At 41.8% G+C, this 20,699-nt stretch overlaps 1 protein-coding gene across 9 annotated transcripts in view; it reads left to right on the top strand.

Annotated features, from left to right (window-relative positions):
* The window catches only part of ST3GAL3 (ST3 beta-galactoside alpha-2,3-sialyltransferase 3), a 186,110-nt gene that overhangs the window by 123,296 nt on the left and 42,115 nt on the right, over nt 1-20,699 (top strand). For all 9 annotated transcript variants that reach the window (XR_014956868.1, XM_085585744.1, XM_085585749.1 and 6 more), the window contains 3 exons: nt 4,488-4,551; nt 12,210-12,305; nt 16,646-16,832. Coding sequence is in view for 8 of the 9 variants with exons in the window: in XM_085585744.1 (XP_085441870.1) it covers nt 4,488-4,551; nt 12,210-12,305; nt 16,646-16,832 (347 nt within the window). In the remaining variant the exon portion in view is untranslated. The remainder of the gene's footprint in view (nt 1-4,487; nt 4,552-12,209; nt 12,306-16,645; nt 16,833-20,699) is intronic.

Here is a 20,699-nt window from a genome sequence, read left to right as displayed (position 1 = left end):
CAGGAGCTCCATATTTTCTGTCCTGAGGAGTCCAGAACTGGACACAGCACTCCAGATGTCACCTCACTAGGGTTAAGTAGAGTGGAAGAATTGCATCCCTTGATTTGCTGTAAAGATCATTCTTCAAAAGATGTAAAAACTTCTCTGTTAAAGGTCATTCCTCAACTCCCATATGGAGCAAGACCTTAAGGTAAAAAAATGCTGAAGGAAGAATTTTATACAGAGCTGAACTTTTGGGTAGTGTATTGAAAAAAAGTGTATGCACTGGCTTGTGCTAAGAACTTGTTTGTAAATACTGTGATTTGTTTAATCCATAGCATTGATAGTGTTTAGTTTACACTCCCCACAAAGCTGACACACACGTGGCATTCTGTTGTCATGGGACAGGGACCCATGTGCAGTCTCCTGGCAGACTGCACAGAATGTCAGTCAACCTCACTCGAGTCAGTCTGTTCCCAGAAGCTGGAGCTGATGGCCTGGACCTGCAGAAGTGCTGACTGGCAGGGTGGCAGCTGGGTGACCACCAGTGGAGATGGGCACTGGCCACAGCTGCCAGGGCAAACACAGAGCACTGCAGCAGCACTGCGGCTGTCCCCTGACCCTGAGGCAGGGAGTTCACACACTGCTGCCAGCTGGGGCATGTAGGCATGCTGGGTTTTGAGGAGGGTGGCTGGTATACACAACTTGAAAAATACAGCCTCTTCTCTTGGCCATTTGAGAGTGCACAAACATCCCAGTTTGCCTGCTTTCAAGGCAGGCAGAAGGTAGACCCTGTGAGATGCCTGCAGTAAACCCTGTGGACTGGAAAGGCCTCCTATCTTCTTTTGGTGATACAAGCAAGACATTTCTGCATTAGAAACAACAATTTTAAGTGTTGTTGACATTTACAGTGAAGGTCTCCTCCATTCCTTCACATAAATAACAGAGGAAAAGGCTAGAATTGAGACTTAGGCTGATTCTCACTGTGTGGTCACTGTCTGCCTAATTTCTAACTATTTAGTTTTTCCAAATGTCTGAAAATTTCAGGGTGAACCTGAAGTCAATATGTACTTGTGTTCAGACAAATCATCCAGTACTGAGCTGGCTTTTGAATCTTCTTATGTTATAAGGCAAAGTTGATAGAATATGTCAAGATAACTCAGGATTCTTAGATAAATGTAGTCAACTCCTCCTCTAGATGTGAGAAAAATGTGCAGAGTCTTCTTGCCTTGTTTTCATAGTAAGAGTGCATGCATAGTGGTTGATAGATGAATGGGTTAAATAATCTCCCACTCTCCCCAGTGATCTAAATTCTCCATGACAAAAAAAAGAAAATATAATAAACAGGCTATGGCTGCAGAAGACTGCAGTAGATTACTTGCCCTGCTGATGTGTTCATGTAGACAACTTGGCCTATCTTTTGTCCTTGCAAAATTTCTTTCAGTCCTTGACTTCCAGGCAGTGGCTGTGCACAAATCCTGTTACTTGAAGCAGGAAGGAATTTTTCTTTGTAGTATTTGTTACATGTACTTGCACCCATTATTTTCACTCGGTACATAGGTGTCTAAGGCAGACTGCTCATTACCCCTTCAGTTTCTTACCCTGGAGAGAGCATGTCTCATCAATGGACCTTACATAACGTACTTGCTTTCCTGGTGCCCAATTTTCTTTAGTCACAGCCTGGAGGTGAGCCCTGATATCAGAAGTTTGTGATCATAGTCTTTGCAGTGGTGACTGCAAGTGATCCTCCACCTTGCCCCAGCTGTATTAAAAGATCCTGCCAGTGGTTCCTTAGTGCTCCTTACTGCTTTGTGGTCTTGTGCACAGTTGCAGATCAGCCACAGCAGCATCTGGTGATCCTTAAAACCTTTCCCCAGGAAAATACAGAAAATACAGTAACTCCTTCTGGAGGAGGTCATGTCTTTCCATCCTACTGCCAGCATCAAGGTGCAAGTGCAACAGTGAAGTAGAGTTCCAGCTCAACCAGAAAGATCTAGTGCCTGTCCCCTGTCCCAGCCATTAGTTTTTCCTGGCTTCCAAAAAGAGGGCTAGAGCAGATGAACTTGGTGCCATCTTCATTCCTGCTGTGAGTGAACACTTGACAGTGAAGTACTTTGTCTTTTATTGAGCTTTGGTCAGCAGTTTTGAATAGTAACAATTTGTGCAACTTCCTAAACTTTTGGATGCCATGTATTGCTGGGCTGTGGGGTCTGCTGAAGAGCTATTTCCTATTTGTCTGTTCATAATCTGTACTGAATGCTCGATATTGTCGTTTGTTTGTTTTAGTTTCGGAAGCACCTCCATTCAAATGCTGCCACATCCACTCCTATAGTTTTATTTCATTCTTGAGCATTCACTAAGAAGGCATTACTAATTATCTTGCAACATGAGTAAACCAGAATAATTTGAATGCATCACTCAACTGTATTCTTTTAATGTTTTTTTCTAAAATAGTCCATGGGATGGTCTCCAAGTAGTGCAGGGTGTAACTTGTGGGTGATAGAGCAAATCTGGCATAACAAAAGCTTGGTAGATGGGAAGTTGCAACCCTTGACATGCAATCCTTTGATGTCTTCTCTGAGAATGTGGGAAAACAACGTCAGTAAAATATGCTGTCCAGCAAAAGCCAAGGTGTGAAGGAGGCCAAGGAGAGGACTGTGGCATGATGCCATTAGAGGTCACAGCAACCTACTGCTGTTAGAGCAGATTTAGGGGAGTAGCGTTCCTGTTGGCAGGGAAGCCTGCTGCCTATGCATCAGAAGAAATTCTTGAGATGAAGGAAAACTAAGCACCACTATTTTGTTATCAAAGTTGCTTTTACCCTTATGAATTGCCTCGTCCCTTACTCCTCTCCAAACTATGATCTGAAGGTAATCACACTCCCCAGCTTGCAATGGTTGGCAGGTGCTGCCAGTGCTGCTATATCAAAAACTTCCCTGAATCTCAAGTAATTGTCAGAGTTTTCTGTTTATCATCTTTGTGTGTCTGGCCAGCTTGTTGTCAGATTCAAAGCTCTTTGGTATGTGGGCTGCCTTGAGCTCCTGTGTTTATGTCACACATTTGTCCTGTTGCTGCTGAGGAAGGATGCAGTGGAGAAGAGCAGAATTCTTAATGTTAAAAGGTCTCTCCTAACTTTGCTGATTGCTGTAATTAGTGTCTGTCAGGAAAGATGTTTAAGTTAGAGGTGAAAAATCATTTGTTGTCAGTTTTTGTAATGTTTCTGTACCATTTTTAGTCTTTTGTAAAGAAATGAGACTTATTTGTTCATTTTAACTGGTGTTTCCTAGGAACTTCTGAACTAGTTAGTTGACTGAAATATTTTAGGATATTAGAGTTATTTACAATCTCCCAAGCAAAGATGGAAGGGAACTAATTGTTCACAATCTTTTCCAGTATAAATGAAGCTCAGAGAAGCCATATTCAAAATTGCAAAGGGAAGTGATTGAATGTCCATATGGATTGAGGAAGATTCTGAGCTCATGGATTAGAAATCATTGCAAGTTATCAGATACAAAGAAGCTGTATCTGACATACAAAATGCCTGATTTGGAAACAGTTGAATAGAAGAAGAGAATTTCAGGGAAATACATCTGTTTGCTTTGGTTTTGTTCTCCTCTTAGGTATCTGCTTAAGACCACAGTTAGAGTCAGGATTTGGAGGCAGATGGACTTTTTGTCAAACCCAGTACAGACATTCTGAAGTTACTAGTACAGTTGTAAATACAAACTAGCCAGAGCCTTACTGCTTTTGGCCCTAGTTGGGCCATGGTAAAGGAGTTTGGATCTCTCTGGGGGAGAGAGATGGCAAAATTAGGGACAAAGGACAAAATCTAGAGGGAAGCAGACTCCAAAGTTTCCATAGCCGATAGAATTATTTGTATGTCATCACTGTGCTTCTGCAACTTAATGCATTTAAGTTGTCTGTGTGCCTATGCTTGCATAACTTACATCATCTGGTTGCTGCAGCATTTGCAGGGTATCAGTGTAGGCTGCAGTTCCATGGGCATTTCTTTATGCAGTTATGGTGCTTTAATTGAAGAAAGATGGACTAAGGAACCTAAACTGAAAGTAACCCACAGAATAGAAAGCATCCATTTTAGCCTGGTTCTGTTCCTGCATCCAGTTCACCACTCAGCCACATAAAAGCTTTTCTGAAGGCAAGCAGTGACAGTGATGCTGGCCTTTTTGTGTCTGAAGTGTTTGTGAAACTGTCATCTCAGGGCAGGGAATATGAAATCACTGCTATAAAATGTATGGTGCTTGTTCCTGTGACAATCTCCGTGCAAGGCTATTACACACTGCATCAGAATTTGGCACATAACATGTCTTTGCAGGCTGTGTGTGAAGGTCATTGTCCAGAGAAAATAGGAATATTCAATTTAGCGTTCATTCCTAATGAGAACCTTTCAGTTCCTTCAAGTAACTGCTTCAGATGCTTTACTCCACATTGTTTCTCATTTCCGTTAGAAGTCAGAACTTGTTCCTAATGTCTTCTTCCTTTCTCCCCAGATAATCTGATCAAAGCCATCCTGTCAGCAACCAAAGATTATCGTCTAACTCCAGCTCTTGACAGGTAAGATGAAACCTTCAGAGCAGAAGAAGTAGAAGTGATTCTTTACCATATGTCCTATATAAATTTTGTTAGACGTTTTAGACATTTTTTGCCAGAAATTATTGCCAATACATTTGAATGTGGATGAGTAAGTCAGGAGCTGAAAACTGAGTCCTCTTTATAGTAAATCTGTAGACTCTGGAGACTTCTGTCAAGTCAAACATAAGTAGAAAAAAGTGTTTAGCTTTTGACTATTTCCTAATCATTTGTTTTCATATGTTGTTACAAGACATCCTTTTGCCCCATTTTCAAATAGGTAAATAGCAGCTTTCGATAAACACTTTGCTCTTTTCCAGCCTTTCTGACAAAGCAACAGAACCACAAGGAATTTTAGAAGAAAAGAAGGGACTGGCTTATTTCAACAATGTTTTTCATTAATACCTCACTCTCAAAGTAGGAATGTTTGGTTGTGTTGGCCAAGCCTGTGCTAGGATGAACAGGATAGCAGTCTCCTGGGTCCTGTGATATTTGAATTGATGCCTTTAGAAGAAGCTCCTTTGATTCTTCAGTTCTGTTGCTGAGGTTGTTTCTGAAACTCACTGCCATGTTTACAATCAGCTTCCCAGTGACAGTCCTGTCCTTGCTTTCTGTCATTTCTTCCATTTTTCCCACAGGTTTGGTTTAGTGCCACCTCTCAGATTAGGGAAAGTTTGTTTTGTTTTTTTTATTTTTTTCAGAAGCTGTCAGAGGTTTTTACTCTGGGACTTGAGCTCTTTTCAAAGTCCTGGTAATACTTATTTCCAGTGGTACTTGACCCAGGCTGAGAACACAGTTCCTGCTTTCTAAACACATGGGTTTTATTTTCTACCCCAGCTCCCCTTCTGCCCATTTTTCACGACAAAGTTCATAAGCTTAACCAGCCTTTCCATAGGTCTCTGCATCTCTCATGCTGGTTGTAGAGCTTGCCTGCTGTAGTTGGGAGTTACTTTCTGTGTGAAAGCTTATTCTTAGTCTTGCACAGTCTATGTGTTAATTTAGGTTTCTTTGAAGTTTGCTGCCTTACAGCAGTGCCAGATAGGGTTAGCCTTCAGACTTTGGATTAATTTGAGAAATTATGTCCAGAAGGTAAAACCATTTTACAAATGACCTTCTTAGAGATTTTGTACACAACTGAGTCTCATCCATCTGGGGTTTATCTCAGTTCTGGTTGGAGAGTTAAGATTTTAATCTGTTGAAAAATCCACATATAGACTCCTTCAGAAGGTTGCTCATATGAAATTAATCTTAATGACAGAGGGCAGGTGGAAGATTCTTGCAGTGAAGGTTAATGTAATTGTGACCCTTGCTGCTCACCTGTTTTGTGAGGTGTAGAATGTTTCAGGCTTTTTAAAAGTAATTTTGCAGGAGATTCTGAAACATAACGACTCTGGCATGAGCTGCTCACTTTGGTTTGGGTTCTTTATAATGGGTTTGCTGCAGAGATAGGAAAGATCTAACACTTAAGTCCCATGAAATATATGCAAAATACATGAGATATCAAGTGCAAATGAGACCTCAGGAACAAGCCAGACATTTGTTTCTGTTGCATTGCAGCAACAAGGTTTGGTGGTGTGTGAACACACAGATATCTTGGGGCAGTACTGTTTCCTTGGGAATTGTGATAAATCCGTATCAGTGAATGTTGATTGTGTAGTACATATGCATCACCATCAAATACCTCCCAAAGCCCTTCCAAGTGAGCAGGTCTTAGGAAGGATTAAAACAGAAGTATTTATGAGAGAAAGGGACTCAAGGAGGCTTGGGATAGCAAGCTGGAAAGTGAGAGCCTAAAGAAGGAGGTGGATGGAGTTGCAACAGAGGAGTTATGAGGAGAAAGAGCTTGGGAACTGTGGGAGTTGTGAAGGCTGCCATAGTGCTGGTCTGCTAAACCAGCTTGGTGAGTAGGGCACAGATGAAGACTTGGGTATCATTCCAGAAATGTTCTTCAGCTGTGGTCATCACTGAATTCCAGTGCTGGCAGCAGCAGGTATCTGCCATTTTGGATTCCTAGAAAATTTGTGGAGAAGACTGGTGGATAAAGTCTAGCTCCTTTCTCATCTTTCTCAAGCTTCAAGCAGATCCTAACAGTTCCCCTCCATGGCAGCACCAGTGTGCTGGGGGTAGAGCCTTGGGTTTAGCCACTCCCTTCCTGCTCACTGGTCAAGGAGAAAGTCCAGACCTCTCCCCTTTGCTCAACACCTTGAAGCAACTGGAGAAAGCCTGAGTTAGGGGACTTGAAAGGTCCTTTCTAACCCAAACCATTCTTGGTTCTATGTAGGCTCTCAGAAGTCTAGTGGGCTGATTCTAGAAGCAGGACAAAGGCTCCAGGTTCACCGTCTTTTCAGAATGGAGTTGCATCAACATTTTCTCTGTTGGCAGGTCTAAGAAGCCATATTTGCTACTGCTGCTGCCCCTCTCCTTATGCTGTTGCTATTGTTTGAAAGGGGACTTCAAAGTAGATCAGTGAGATAATTCCAGTTTATGAGTTTTTCTCTCAACCCAGGTCATTCCAATGACTTCATTTCCAGAGCTCCCCTCCCACTGAAGAGTTGTGTGGGCACAGAGCTGAATGGCAGCAGGAGAGGCAGAGGCTGGGATGGGCGGGGAGGGTGAGAACTGCCCAGCCCGTTGGAGTAAGTGTTCATGTAACTATACACTGAATACAGCTTTCCCAGGGGAAGGGTGGGAGAGGCAGGAAAGGTGAGGTCAGAGCAGTGCGTGAGAACACAGAAAGGAAAGAGAGGATTAGAGCTGTGTGGTGGAAGATCTCTACACCAAGCCTTTGGTCTTGTTCCTACCCAAGCTTCTCAATTTCTGCCCTCCTTCACAAAGCTGGTCCTTGAGAAGTTTCATTCACTTGCTTCTCATAAGCCCTGGAAATGACCTTGTTTGCTTGATTATTCCTGTGCTAAAGGGCATCCTGATGCACCTTTCCTGACACAATGTACTGACATGGTGCTGAAATGAGGCAAACGTGATCCTTCTGGGTATGCGTGCACTTTTCATCATCCCACAGCAGCTTTGCCAATTCACTTCCACTAATCCCTGCATTGTGTTATAACTAGCAGCAGCTGGAGGGCATGGGAACAAAGGCTGTGGTTCACACCTGTACCAGTATACATGGTGCCCTGCTTTCTTCATGACTCCTCATTACAGCACCTTGTGTTGAATGGTAACCTGCTCCTGCTCCAGGGCAGGGGTAGGTGAAGCTCCAGTGATGTTTGGGAGGGGAGTTACAACTCACCCCTGAGCTTGTCTGGAAAAGTTTGGAGATCCAGGGGACTTTCTCTAGAACTGCTGACCTCTTCCTTCTGAGCTGGCATATCTTTTTCTCTCACACAGATGTCAGCGGGCCTCATCTTTGAAACTTCTTGCCCTCCATTGGTTTTTCCAGGCCCACCAATATTGCTGAGATTTTCATTGCTTGATTAGTGGCTCCTCCAGTGGCCTGTCCCTCATTCTGCAAATGGATCAGGGCTTGGTTTATAATTCACAGCCCATCTGCTGGCTGCACTTCAGTGGATTTTTAGGTTACATCTCTGGGGTGATGACATGTAAATTTCCTGTGAAAAGACATAAATATAAAAACCTGACTGACATTTTTTGTATTGCCTCCAGCTAGTAATGAAAGAAAACTGAAAGTCTGATCTTATAACTATCATAGTCTTTACTAATGCAGCATATTACCTGAACAAGTGAGGAAGGGATTTGATAGAACAAGAGAGGTGTGTGTCCCGCTCTGGTTCAGGTTGATAGCACTCATTTAAGTAACAGCAGCCAGATCAAGCCAGAATATGTTAAGCTTCCTTATGCACCAACTACCCTAAAGATATAACAGAGTATTTATATCTTTCCTCAAAGCCTTCAGATCCAAAGTTGTGTAAAGAAAGGCTTTGTGGTTTTTCTCCCCTGACAAATCCCTAAAGCACTTTGATAAGAGAGAAGAGGAAATAGGAATTGCTACAAAGCATATATGTGTTTACAGTTTTATATTGTTCGAGAAAATCTGCATGAATCCTGCTTTTCATGTAGATGAACTGAACCTTGGAGTATCTGTGTCAAGAGTCTGTACATCTGGCTGCAGCTCCCAGTTTAGGGCTTTAGGGAGTATCTGTTGTGGAAAGTCCATGACTGTCCTTCATACCACCCTGGTAGCAAACTGAAACATGGGCTGTGTCTGATGTGCTCAATCCTTGAAATCTTCTGGAAAAGAAACAGGGCCTTGACATACTGTGTAAACAAGCACAAAGGTGTTTGCACCCTTCTTTGTGGAGAAACAATTGAGCTGTAACTGATGCTGCCTGCGTTGTGCATTTCTTCACCCAGAAACTTGCCTGGAGCCAGCAATGACTGTGCAGGTTTCCCATGCTCAGGCACAATCAGTAGACAGAGTACATTTGAAAGAAATTTAAGCTGCTAGAAGATCAAAGATGAGACCTTAGGGTCAGAAAGTTACTAATGAAAAATCTTATCTGCAGACTTAAGGAAAAAGGAGAATGCATTTAAATATATCAGAACCATGAGGGTAGAAGAGTGGTTCAGACATGAAGCTGGGCAAAAGTGATTAACATATCAATTACAATGAGTAAAGGCAGAACCATTCAGTTAAATATTTGTTTCATTTTTTGGGGTAAAGATAGAAAGATGTCTCATTTTACAGCAACAATTAAATACTTTGTGATTCTTTTATTAGTAACTACAAGGGTATTAAATGACAATTATATGTCTTTTAAAATCAGTAAACAATGAAGAGTTAAATAAAAAATTCTTGTTGTTATTAGTGTTTGCTTTTTAGCCCTTCTTGGAACGTTTGAGAGAACAGCAAATGTTGTATTTGTATCTCCAGCCATTCTTGGAGAAATATGGGAGCTAATAAAAAGGTAGCTGTAAGTTGATTTGTTTGCAGGTCTTGCAGGAAAAATCCTGCAGAAGGCAGAGCCAGGTTGGCAGCATAACTGATGTTATGTTACTTTGGGTTTATGAAAATTAAATCTTGCCATGTAGAGGATATATTTTTAGATGAACTAGAAGCTTGAGTGGTAAAGGTAAACTTTTAGAGGCACACATTAGTTATTTGTCTCAGTCCTTTATGTTCTGTTTCTATGCTACACCATTTAGAGGTATCCTTTTTAGGAATAGGATATGTTACATGGCTTTAAAAAGTTATTGTCAGTGTGGAGAATTAATCCTTTAGTGACACTTACAGTGTAATCCTGCTGGCAGGTGTTCACAGGGCCTAAAACCAGTCTGGAGTAAATGTGAAATTCCACTAGGAAAATTTGCAGAACCCAAGACTGGGAAAGTAATGAGCAGGAGGGCCAAGTCAGTCTTGACTATTTCGTTGCATCCTTCACTGGAGCCAAATCAAAAATCAGGCATCACTGAGGCAACAATGTAGGTCATGTTTACAAGATGAGGATTATATTTTGCAAACCAATGACTGTAAGAAGAAAATTGGAATGATGTAAGTAAAATCTCTGTGTAAAAGGCACTCTGCCTTGAGCAGCATTAGCTCTGCATGCTGGTCTTCCAGAATCAGTATTTTGAGGATCTGAGGGGAAGCTGAGAATTGTTCAGGGATGTACTGCAAGTGTGAGTCAAGACCTAGAAGAGCTGCCATGGTGTGCAAGATGTCATGAGCTCACTCCAGTTTGTATGGTCAATAGAAGATTAGGAGTGGGGTTTGATTAGTCTCTGAGTCCTGTGTGGGAGCAGAGCCATGAAGCTGCTGGAGCAGCTTTGGCTGGTGGAACTGGTTCTTCTGTCTCACAGCAGCTCATGCTCACCAGTCTGCCCTGTGAGAGGCAGATGTTTATACACAGTGCTTTCTCAGTAAGTGGATCTCATGCAGATGTGGAAGAGACTGCTGACAGTAGATGGTGCTTTAATTTAGCAGAAAAGTGAAGAAAGCGATTAAGTGGTTTGAGGTTGAAACAAACAGATCTGTATTCAGAATTGGTAAGAACATCCTAACAGTAAGTGGGAAGAGGAAAGAGTGGAGTGCCTGAAGCTCACAGCCTTTGGATTTCAGCACTGTATTTTTCTTCAAAACAGAAAATTCAAAAGGAGTCATAGCTGAGACACAGCTGAGTGGAGAAGGTACAGTATTTCACCCAGCAGTCTGTTTTTTAGGAGGTCAAACTTTCCTGTCATAATCATCAAAAGAGTGTATTTCCTTCTGAAATATCACTTGGCCAGAACTGAACTATGTGTCTTTCTCCCTCCTACAGCACCTTTTCCTTAAAGGTTTTGACAAAGCTGTTACCATCTTTGTCACTCATTTTGGTGTACTTGGGATTGACTCTCCCTCTCTTTGTCACAAAATACTGCTTGAACCAGATCTTGTGTCCGATTTCTCCTTGTTGCCAGAACTGGTTGGTTTGGGGATTTTTTGGTATGCTATCATCTATAATATTCTTTCTCTATTGTGGTTTGATTATCATAAACACATGCTTCTTCAGCCTTTGGGGATACTGGGCTAATATGTCCATCTGCATGAAGGAGTTTTCTCTTTTGGAAAGGTTTGGATCTGCAATGGACCTTTACCTGGGCAGGAAAGCTGTTCCTGAGCATTTCTTGGTTCTGTTAATTCTGCATGTGTCTCCAGCTATCTTTGTCAGCAGAGTGACCTTTAGTGGTTTAGCTGAGTCTTTTGAGTGCCCTCTAGCCCTGCTCTGCAAAAAGGGACCCCACATAAGCACAGCTTTCCTCATGCTGGCTCTTTAGACTTTTCACAGAGAGGACAGCCTGAAAGCGACCAGTTGACTGTGCCTGGGGCTAGGAAGGCTGCCTAGTTCAGGGATCTGCTCCAAACAACTGATTGCCTTGGACCCTTTCCGAAAAAGGCTCTGCAGACACGTATTCCTTCAGTGAACTACCAGAGATGGAGGCACATTGCCAGAAGACCCAGCTGCATTTGGGATTAGATAGCTGGAAAGAAGTCCTTTCTCTGTCTTCAAAACAAAATCGCTTTTTAACATCTGCTGCAGTGTTCTCGTGACTCAGGGTTCCACGAGAAACTGTTCTCTTCCTTCTCTTTCCTGTTTCTTTGTTAATTAACGTTATTGTCCTTCCGTTTCCTCACCTATTGTGTCTCCATATATGCTTCCTACTGGACAGGCATGTGTGGGGGCATCTTTTTTTCTCTCAATTTAATGTTTTTCTGTCTCTTGAAGTCTTATGATAAAAGCAGCAATTTTGTTCTCAGCAAGGTGAGTCCACCCCAGATACCTGGCAAGATCTGCCTGCACTCATAAAATTGCTTGGAGAGAAGACTTCCTCACTAAGCCTTTGGTTTAATGTTATTTCAGTGCTGAATGAATAATGAGATGGTTCAAGTAAACAGATGGGTTTGATTCAAGCCCATCATACCAGGGGTGTGGGGGGAGAGGAGCTGCTTGTCCTGACAGCTCATCTCATTATGCCACACGTGGTGTGAGGTGTTGAAAGCAATGTATCACATGTAATGCCTGGGCATGATGAGGTGAACTGGGGATCAAGTGTATCTCTGTCCCCCTCATAATTTTTCATATGTACAGAGGTTTCCTGTAGTTCTTGGATACATGCAAACTGAATATGTGCTCTCTGTGTGTTTGAAGTTCAATTACAAAAATCACTTCTCTCCTTTGTTTCTTCCACAGTCTCAGCTGCCGGCGATGTATTATTGTGGGAAATGGTGGAGTACTTGCAAATAAGTCATTGGGGTTAAAAATTGATGACTATGATGTTGTTGTCAGGTGAGTCTTTGGCATTACAGTTCCTGTCCCATATTCAGTTTCTGCATCAGTTCACTTGCTATGCAGGCAAAGTTTAACCTGTACTAGTGACAGTATCCCTTTGTATGGAAGCATTAACTTACAGGGAGGGTAAAAATAGACATGTGCTTAAAAAGGTTTGTTATAAATGATGATCACATCAAAGGGTAAAGGCATTCCTCAAGCTTTCTGTTTTCCACAGCTCCTTGGGAATATGGTCTCTTGTATGATGTCACTTGAACCTTCCCTTCATAGCTCCTTTCTAAAAGCTGCTTTTGTGACGCCCTTAGGTGGTCAAGCAGTAAGTCACACTGTTGGATCTGCTCCCAGATGTATTCCTGTGGTAGCTCAGGACAGTATTATTGGTCATACACATGTAGCATTCCCCAGGAGCTGCACCTCAGAGGCAGGACTAAGATTGGTGCAGCGTAGGGTGTTAGGAAGGTGGAAGCCTCTATGAGGGAGGACCCAGCAGTGATTAAACACCTATAAGTGTGCCCTAGAAACTGGCAGTACTTCGTGTCTCTGCAGATGACAATGTTGAATAAGGCAGCAGAAGTAGAGTGGTGGGAGTGCCAAGGACCACAGTCAGAGTTAGGACTTCTTGTTTTGCTGAGGACCTGGATCATCGCCATCTCAGAATGCTTGAAAAACGTGCTGATATGTGAAATCACAGGTCTAGTCATAACTCTTAGTAATAAATCTGTCAAGTCAGGGAGGCGTTCTGGGTGATTGGAGATTAACAAACATAATACCTGTACTAATGGAGACTGAGAGAGTGCATGTAGGAGTGAGGGAGAATGTGCTCTAGGGAGCTACAGACCCATTAGTCTGCCTGAAAAAAAAAAAAAGCAGTTTTCCGTCAGGTTTTGAGTAACAAAATATTATTATGGTAAATAATAATAGTGAGATAAACTGCAATGTAAGTTTATAAAACTAGTTTAACATAATCTAAGTTGTTTTTTTTTCTTAGTAAGATAACTGATTTTGTATTAAAAGAAATGTATCTGATATAATCTTTCTCAACTTTTATCAACTTTAAGACATTGTGGCAGATAGTGAATTCTTTGCTAAAGGTAGAAGAAAGAAAGGGATTAATAAAAGAATTTAAGGCAGGTATTATTTAGCAAGGTCTCTATTCTCTCCCATGTGTAAGGAAAGAATAGGACATACAGAGAGAAATAACTATCCTCCAACTCTGGACAAAAAGACCAAGAAGATCCATTTCAGTCTTTGGTTCCTATGAATGGTTCCCTGCTTCTCCATCAGTATGCTGGACACAGGGATGGCTGTTCAGAACAGGTCAAAATTTTTTCAGCCCTTCTCCTAGTTCATCCCACTATCAGTTGATAACAAAGAGCTCTTATTTCTCGTCATAGTCGGGTGACTTGTAGTTATTCCAGCTGAAGTAATATGCAGTTTATAACCTTTCCTTGGGCTCAGGTTATTCAAAAAGTAGCAAAAGAACAGTTTCAATCCATCTGGTCTAAGCCACCCACTAAGATTTACATCAGGAAGGCCACTATTTAATTTCTAAATGAAAATTTCAGCTTTTTTTCTCCACACCAGTAAATCTATGTCAGTTTGCAAGCTGGGAGGATAAGAGGGCAGCTAAGCACCTGTGCTGTTGGTGGGATGGATAAAGGAGAGAGAAGTCAACTGTAAAGGTTAAATGAAGCCAGGTGCTTGGATATGTATCCAACTGCTTGCTTTATTCCTGTGGAAGCTGGGGAAGTCCCATGTATTATAACATCCTTTTTCATACACTGCAGAACTCCTTTGAAGGATGATATTTGGGACCTAGGGAATGAATTTTAAATTTAAAAATGTGGTACATTTGTGGACAAAGGAGTGATCCAACACTATGTGGAGTTCTTTGATGCCTCATGTGTTACTATGTGAGGATTGCTAATTGCAGCAAGAAATTTTGTTCTTTGCAGTGAAGATAGTCCAATTCAGCTTTATCAGTTCTAAAAGAGCTTGAAATGAGTTACTGTTTTTCTTTAACTAGACATTATCAGATTTCAGTGCAGATGTTATTCCCAGCTGTCACTCTATTTACCTGGCAGGACTTATTGCAGCAGTCAGTCAGTGCTCTGAAATGCCTCCTTAGAATAGATTGCAGACTGGGCAAAAATAAATGTGTATCAAAAATTCCTGATTAGAACCAGATAGGGATTCGCCTGATGGTGATACTTGAGTGGTATCTGAAAGGTTCTTCATGGTGCCAAGGTTAGGAGTTAGTGTCTCCACATGTAATGAGCAAACATAGACAGAAAAACACTCTGGAACTTCTTGTGGAGAAAAGTGCCTGTCCATGGGCAGTACAAGGAGGCCTGGCATCCTAACTGAGGTTTTCCAAGATTCAGCTGTGTTTATAAGCTGGGGAGCCTGGGAAGGGGTTTGGGCTGTGGAGTCAGCACCTTTGTGTGCTGTGGCTGCCTGAACTTTCCCTTTCCACTGCTGGCACTGCCCCTGGGCCTTGGGGGTGCTGGCTCTGTCACTGTGGCTCCATCAGCAGCTCACACTCTGGCCCTTTGCTGGAGACCTGAGTTCATATCACTTGGGGAAATGGTTTGATTTATTTCCTGTCTAGATACAAAGCAGAACTCCCAAGTTTTGAGAGTGTTAACAAAGTAAGCAGCAAAAGAGTGAACCCAGCAGCTGAGGATGGGAAAAACCTGCCAAAGAGCTGCACAATGACATTTGAAACAACTGCAGACACTTCCTCATCCTAAAGAAAACAGATGAAAATATGTAGAACTTGCTTTCTTTGCAGAATACTGATAGTATTGGTAGTATTCTGTTACATTTAGAGCTGCATGCTTTTGCTTTGTATAAGTTCATTTGCCCCAAGAGACACAACACCTTCAAGTTTTAATACTGCCCACAGAAGCAGGGAGTGGTGTGTGAATGTGCCATCAGCAACAGAGGAAAAAGCAAGGGATCAGGCTGTCTGGGAGCATTGTACTCAGGTCTAGTTCCTCAAAGTCAGGCTACAAAAGGTTTATAAACCATGGGAAAATACTTCATCTGCTGTATTAATTGTGGTGGTGCTGATTCTTGATTTGCCTTTAATATTTTATTCCTGATGATAAAATAAGTATTTTTGCTAAAAATGCCTAAGAATACATTTCTCTAGATTTTGAATATAATTTCAGATTATATAGAAATTTTTATTCTACTAACAGTTTTTCAATATAAAATGCTTACCCAGGCTATAAAAGACAAATCCAACATTTGTACATGGCAAAAATCGCAGTCCAAAAGCACTTTGCAGTATATTGAGCAACACCAAGTCAAGAACGCTGCAATAATTCAAGCAGGCAATCCTGTGCCATCAGAGGTTGCTGTTTGATGTCTGCAAGATTTGTATTCCAAGTTACATGCAATTTCCTCAGCTTTGAGTTTTAGTCTTGAATAGAAATTCTGAAAACTTTAATGTCATGAAAGTCATCATGGCTGTTCATGCCAAAGCAGTTTGCTTTTTCAAGGCAAAAAACTTTGTTCCTGAGAAATGTTTTAACAAAAGCACAGCTAAATATGTAGCATCTCCTTAGAAATCAGCGTCTCTAAGAGCAAAGCTGTGTGACTGCTTGAGTGTTTTCAGAGAATGGGATGCACTTCCACAGCAGAAACTCCTTGGAGCTCATGAGACTGCAGTGGTGCTGAGCCTTGTCTCAGCCCAACCTCTTCCTTTGTGCTGGCGTTGCAAGGCAGCTCACCCTCATAATGGGCCACTTTGGAGAATTAAAGAGGTGCAGATTGATCCTGTGGGGTTTTTTTGAGAATTATAAGTGGCTTATTTCCCTGTGCAGCCTCACTGCAGGTGAGTGGTGTAAGCTCTGTGCTGGGGCTGGAAAATGAGACCTGTTTCAGTTTGTTTAAACTGATGAGGAGCTTCATCATCTCTTTCAGCACAGCTTTGCAGAACCCAACTAACACATCAAAGGAGCAATGGGCCATTAAAATATTAATGCTTAGTTTGTTACTCTAAATTTGCAAGGACAATATTTTTCACTTTCCTTTTCCAAAGCCTCCAACCTTATTTAGATCCCCGGAGTTGACATGCAGCAATGGTTTGCATTATATTCAGTGATAGAATTTATGTAACTTCTAATTAAGCTGTCGTCACTTGGTACAACCCTCCGTAAGTGTTTGTGATGAAGAACTGCAAGAATTAAGATTTGCTACTGGAGCAGCTGCTACAGGGAGCTCTTGCCCAGCAGTGATTGCTGTGTCATCAACACACAGGAGTGTAAGTGGGAATCTGAGTGGAAGTGGGAATCCATGACACTGTCTTTTCTCTGGTTGCCCTGCAGGCTGAACTCGGCTCCGGTGAAGGGCTTTGAAAAAGATGTGGGTGGCAAGACAACACTCCGGATCACATATCCTGAAGGTGCAATCCAGAAAATGGAGCAGTATGAGAAGGATTCCCTGTTTGTTCTGGCAGGATTCAAATGGCAGGATTTCAAGTGGCTGAAATACATTGTTTACAAGGAGAAAGTGGTAAGAAGGCTGTCAGATGACACTGTGAAAGTCACTTAATTAGTAACGATGGGCAGGCATTGTATCACCATCATATCTGCCACATTTTGGTCTGAGGAGAGTCCCACTCTGTGTCCTGCTGCATTTAAGTGAAGACTTTCTTTACCTACACAGACTTCAGCTTTAATTAAATATGTTTTACAAAAATGTCTCTCTGCAATCTGTGTTGCACCACAGATGAGGCTTGCTATTCAAGATTGTTAGTGTGCACTGCGAACAATTTAATTAATTTTTCGTTATCTTAAAGAATATTTAAAAGGATCAGCTTTTGCATGGATTTTATGGATTCCTAGGATTTAAGAGCAGAGGAAGGAAGAGAGAAATGGGAAAGGGAAGAAATAGGAGTTTGGGGACAAGGATGTGATGTCACAGGAGGGGAGGAGGAGACAGCAGCAGCACAACTTGTTAAAGAGGCTACAGTCAGAGTTACTGTGACCTCCTGGATAGCACAAGCCATTGTATTTTGCTCAGTTACCAAGATTCATGATTTGTGTTTGGTTAAAGTATCATCCAGAACAACAGTATCAAGTCTTATTTTAAAACACTGAAATGGTGGATATGCTGGCTTCCCCGTGTAAAAACTTCACCCCATCATTTGCATGAGTGCCCTTCTGAGGCACCATGGACCTGTTAATAGTCAGGGTTGCTCTCTTCAATTCACCTACCCAGAACAGAATCAGGTTGTGATCAATGAGTTGTCGTTCAGTGAATGGTTTGTCTGTCAGGAAATCCCAAATAAATAATCTTGTTTTACAAATCATATCTATATCTATATCTATATCTATATCTATATCTATATCTATATCTATATCTATATCTATATCTATATCTATATCTATATCTATATCTATATCATCTATATCTATGTTTTCAAATGTTGCTTAATGACTTTTCAGCAAATAAGACGACAAATGGATTAACATTCAGAGGATGGCATATTATACTGTGTGTTTAGAGACAGAGAGAGGAGGTTGGCAGCTCCACATACATACCAAAACAGTCTGGGAATATCATTGTATACAGCTGTTACACAGAGGGCCTTAAGGGTGCATACTTTGCTCTTGTCTAACACTGGCACCAACTTGCAATTATTTTCTGGCTACTAGACAGATGAAGTTACCTGTCAACCTCTGGGCAAGCACAAATGGGCTTTCGTAACATGAATAATTGAGTCAAAAGTAATTTTCTTTGCTTTATGTCAGGCTCTTGTTCCTCATTCAGGGAAAGGGAAAGCCCTGGTAGTGTCAGTGCCCTGCAACCCAAATGCAGTTGCAGGGACTCCTAGAGTTTAGCTTGAAGCTCAAAGGATGGGTTGGTTTACTTCAAAACAAATTTAATTTTTCCCTGATGCTTGCAGTCAAGTCAATTAGTAGATTCTTGTGTGGTATCCTCTGCTCTTGGAAAGATGCAGCAAATAGTCTGTTAAAACCTGCTAGACTGGGGAGAGTGATTGCAGATCTCTTAACTGCATGCTTCAGTGCCCAGATTGGCAGAGAGCAGAAAAAAACTTCAGCTTTGTGCATTACTTCAGTGTTCTTGTGATTGGCTCCTTATCCTTCAGTTCTTCAGAATAAACACCAAGGTTTTTTCAGTTCTTTTAGGTGATGTTTTCCAGATCTCTTAATTCCTGTTGCTCTTTTGAATGTTTGTAGTTAATTCATCTGTTTCTTAAAGTGCAGTGCCCAAAAATGTATAGACTACAGCAAAAAAGAGGAGCAAGTAGATAATTCATTTACCTCACAATTCTCATTCTTTATACATCCACTGTTTCAGTGGCCTTGTCCACAATGGCATGGAACTGAAGGTGGGTTCCTGGAGACTCCAGGTTTCAGGAAAAATTGGAGAGCAGCCACTTCCCCACTCCACACCCTGTGCTTGTGCCGTTGGCTCCTCGTGCCAAAGAGCTGCACTGTGCACTTGTCCCTACCGATCCTTTCTTCCAGAACACTCCTCCAGTTTGCCAAGTTCCTTTGGCAGACTTCCCAGCATACGTGCCATTCTTTCCAGATTCATGTCCTCTGCAATTTAATAAACATACTTTTTACTTCATCATCCAGGTTGATAATGAAAACACTAAACAATGTTGGTTCCTAGGCAGACCCCAAAGTATTAACATCAATCCATTCCTAGAGTGAGCCCACTGAGCCTCCTGGATAGTTTTTTGGCCACTTCTGAACTTGTATCACAGTTGTATCACCAATAATGCTTTTGGCATGTTTGTGAAAGTGATCTGTCAGAAGTTTTACTGAATTCCAGTTCATGTCTTCCTTCTGCCCTATCATAATTTTTTGTCTGTATAAAATTTTTTTTTAAAAGTAATTCACTCTTGACAAATCCACCTGGCTTGCTACTCAGTCTGTTATTTTTTTTTCAAGTGCTTACAAATAATTATTCCTGCTATTCTGGGAATTGAAATCATAATTCAACTCTCTTCCCTTTTTTCCCTTGTTAAGTCTAGACACTACTTCTGTCCATTTTTCAGTCCTTTGACCCCCTACCTTTTTCTGGGGTTTTGACACCCCAAAAGGGAATCAATGCTAGTGCTCGAGACTGTTGAGTCAGTTCATCGAGTACTTTAGGATGCAGCCCAGGTGGCTGGAAAACATCTGTCTTGTGCTCTCTTGTGCTTTCATCTGATTTCTCTGTACTTGAGACTGAGATCTTGCTGTCACTGGCTTTAGCTGCAAGCAGGTGGCTCACACAGCTGCTTTTTCTAGAGGAAACCAATGCAGAAATGTCTCTTAGGAATGACCCAATGGAGGACTAGCAGTGCTATGGGAATAGCATGTAGGCGTCTGTTTGTTCTGGTAGTGAGTGTTAGTATTTTCATCAGTGTGTGGTAAGTTCAAAATGACAAATGCCTGCCCAGTGCTCTCTGTGTGTCAAGAGTTTGTTTCTCTCTCAGCTGATTTTCCAGAGAAAGGGGAGTTTCTTCCTTTCCTGCATTTATGTAGAGTCACTTGCATGACCTGAGAGCTCTGTATGCCGCTGTTGCTTATTCCTTATCTGACATGTCCATCTTCAAGACCTCGTGCAGATACACTGCAAACCAGTGGCTACAGTCAGGAGTCTGACTTCAGAGAGGAGAAAATGAAATGGAAGCATTCTGCTAATGAACACAACTGCTGTGGAAGTCGACACATTCCTCAAAAAAATGGGCTGATCTCTGCCCTCTGATGTTTCCTTTGTCTGTGACTGTTGATGGCAGCTGCATGTATCCATGGAACAGTCACAGGTGGGTAATGACACCTTCTGAATTCCTTCAGGCACCTGGAGCAGCTTGGACCTGCTGGACCAGAGATTCCAGGCCAGGTACTGGGGTCCTTGCTTAGTCCTCTCTTGAGTAAGTGAAATCAAAGGGAGTTTATTGGAGAAAGAGTAAATTAAAGGAGAGTGGCTATTTATTGCTGGGTCATTGGTCAGATAAGCTTATTCTCCCTGCAGCTGAGAGGGATTTGCTCTGTGGTGTGTTAGTCTTTTGGCAGCACTTGCATACTGAGAAAGGGATAAGTGCTATGTAGAGAGGAGGATTTTCAGGAGACGTTATAAGGAAAAAGAACCAGTGTGATGCAGAAGCATTAGCAGAACAGTGGGGTAGGGGATTTTATGTGTTACATACAGTCTGATGCAACAGCCTCCTTCATATCTGTGTGATGCCTTAGTGCCCTGGGAGACACTGTATCCAGAAGCAGGAGCAGTGGAATATGGACCTAAGGAAATGTAAAAGCTCAACTGCTTTTTATTTCACACTAAACCAGAAATATCCGGAAGCAAGTAAAAACTTGAGACAAAATATTAACCTAGAAGAAGGACAGGTTTTGCTAAATG

This window comes from Lonchura striata, chromosome 8 (assembly GCF_050655825.1).
Source record: "Lonchura striata isolate lonStrDom1 chromosome 8, ASM5065582v1, whole genome shotgun sequence".
NCBI lineage: Eukaryota > Metazoa > Chordata > Aves > Passeriformes > Estrildidae > Lonchura > Lonchura striata.
The sequence above is the reverse complement of the archived record's forward strand: the minus strand, read 5'-3'. Positions and strand labels throughout refer to the sequence as shown.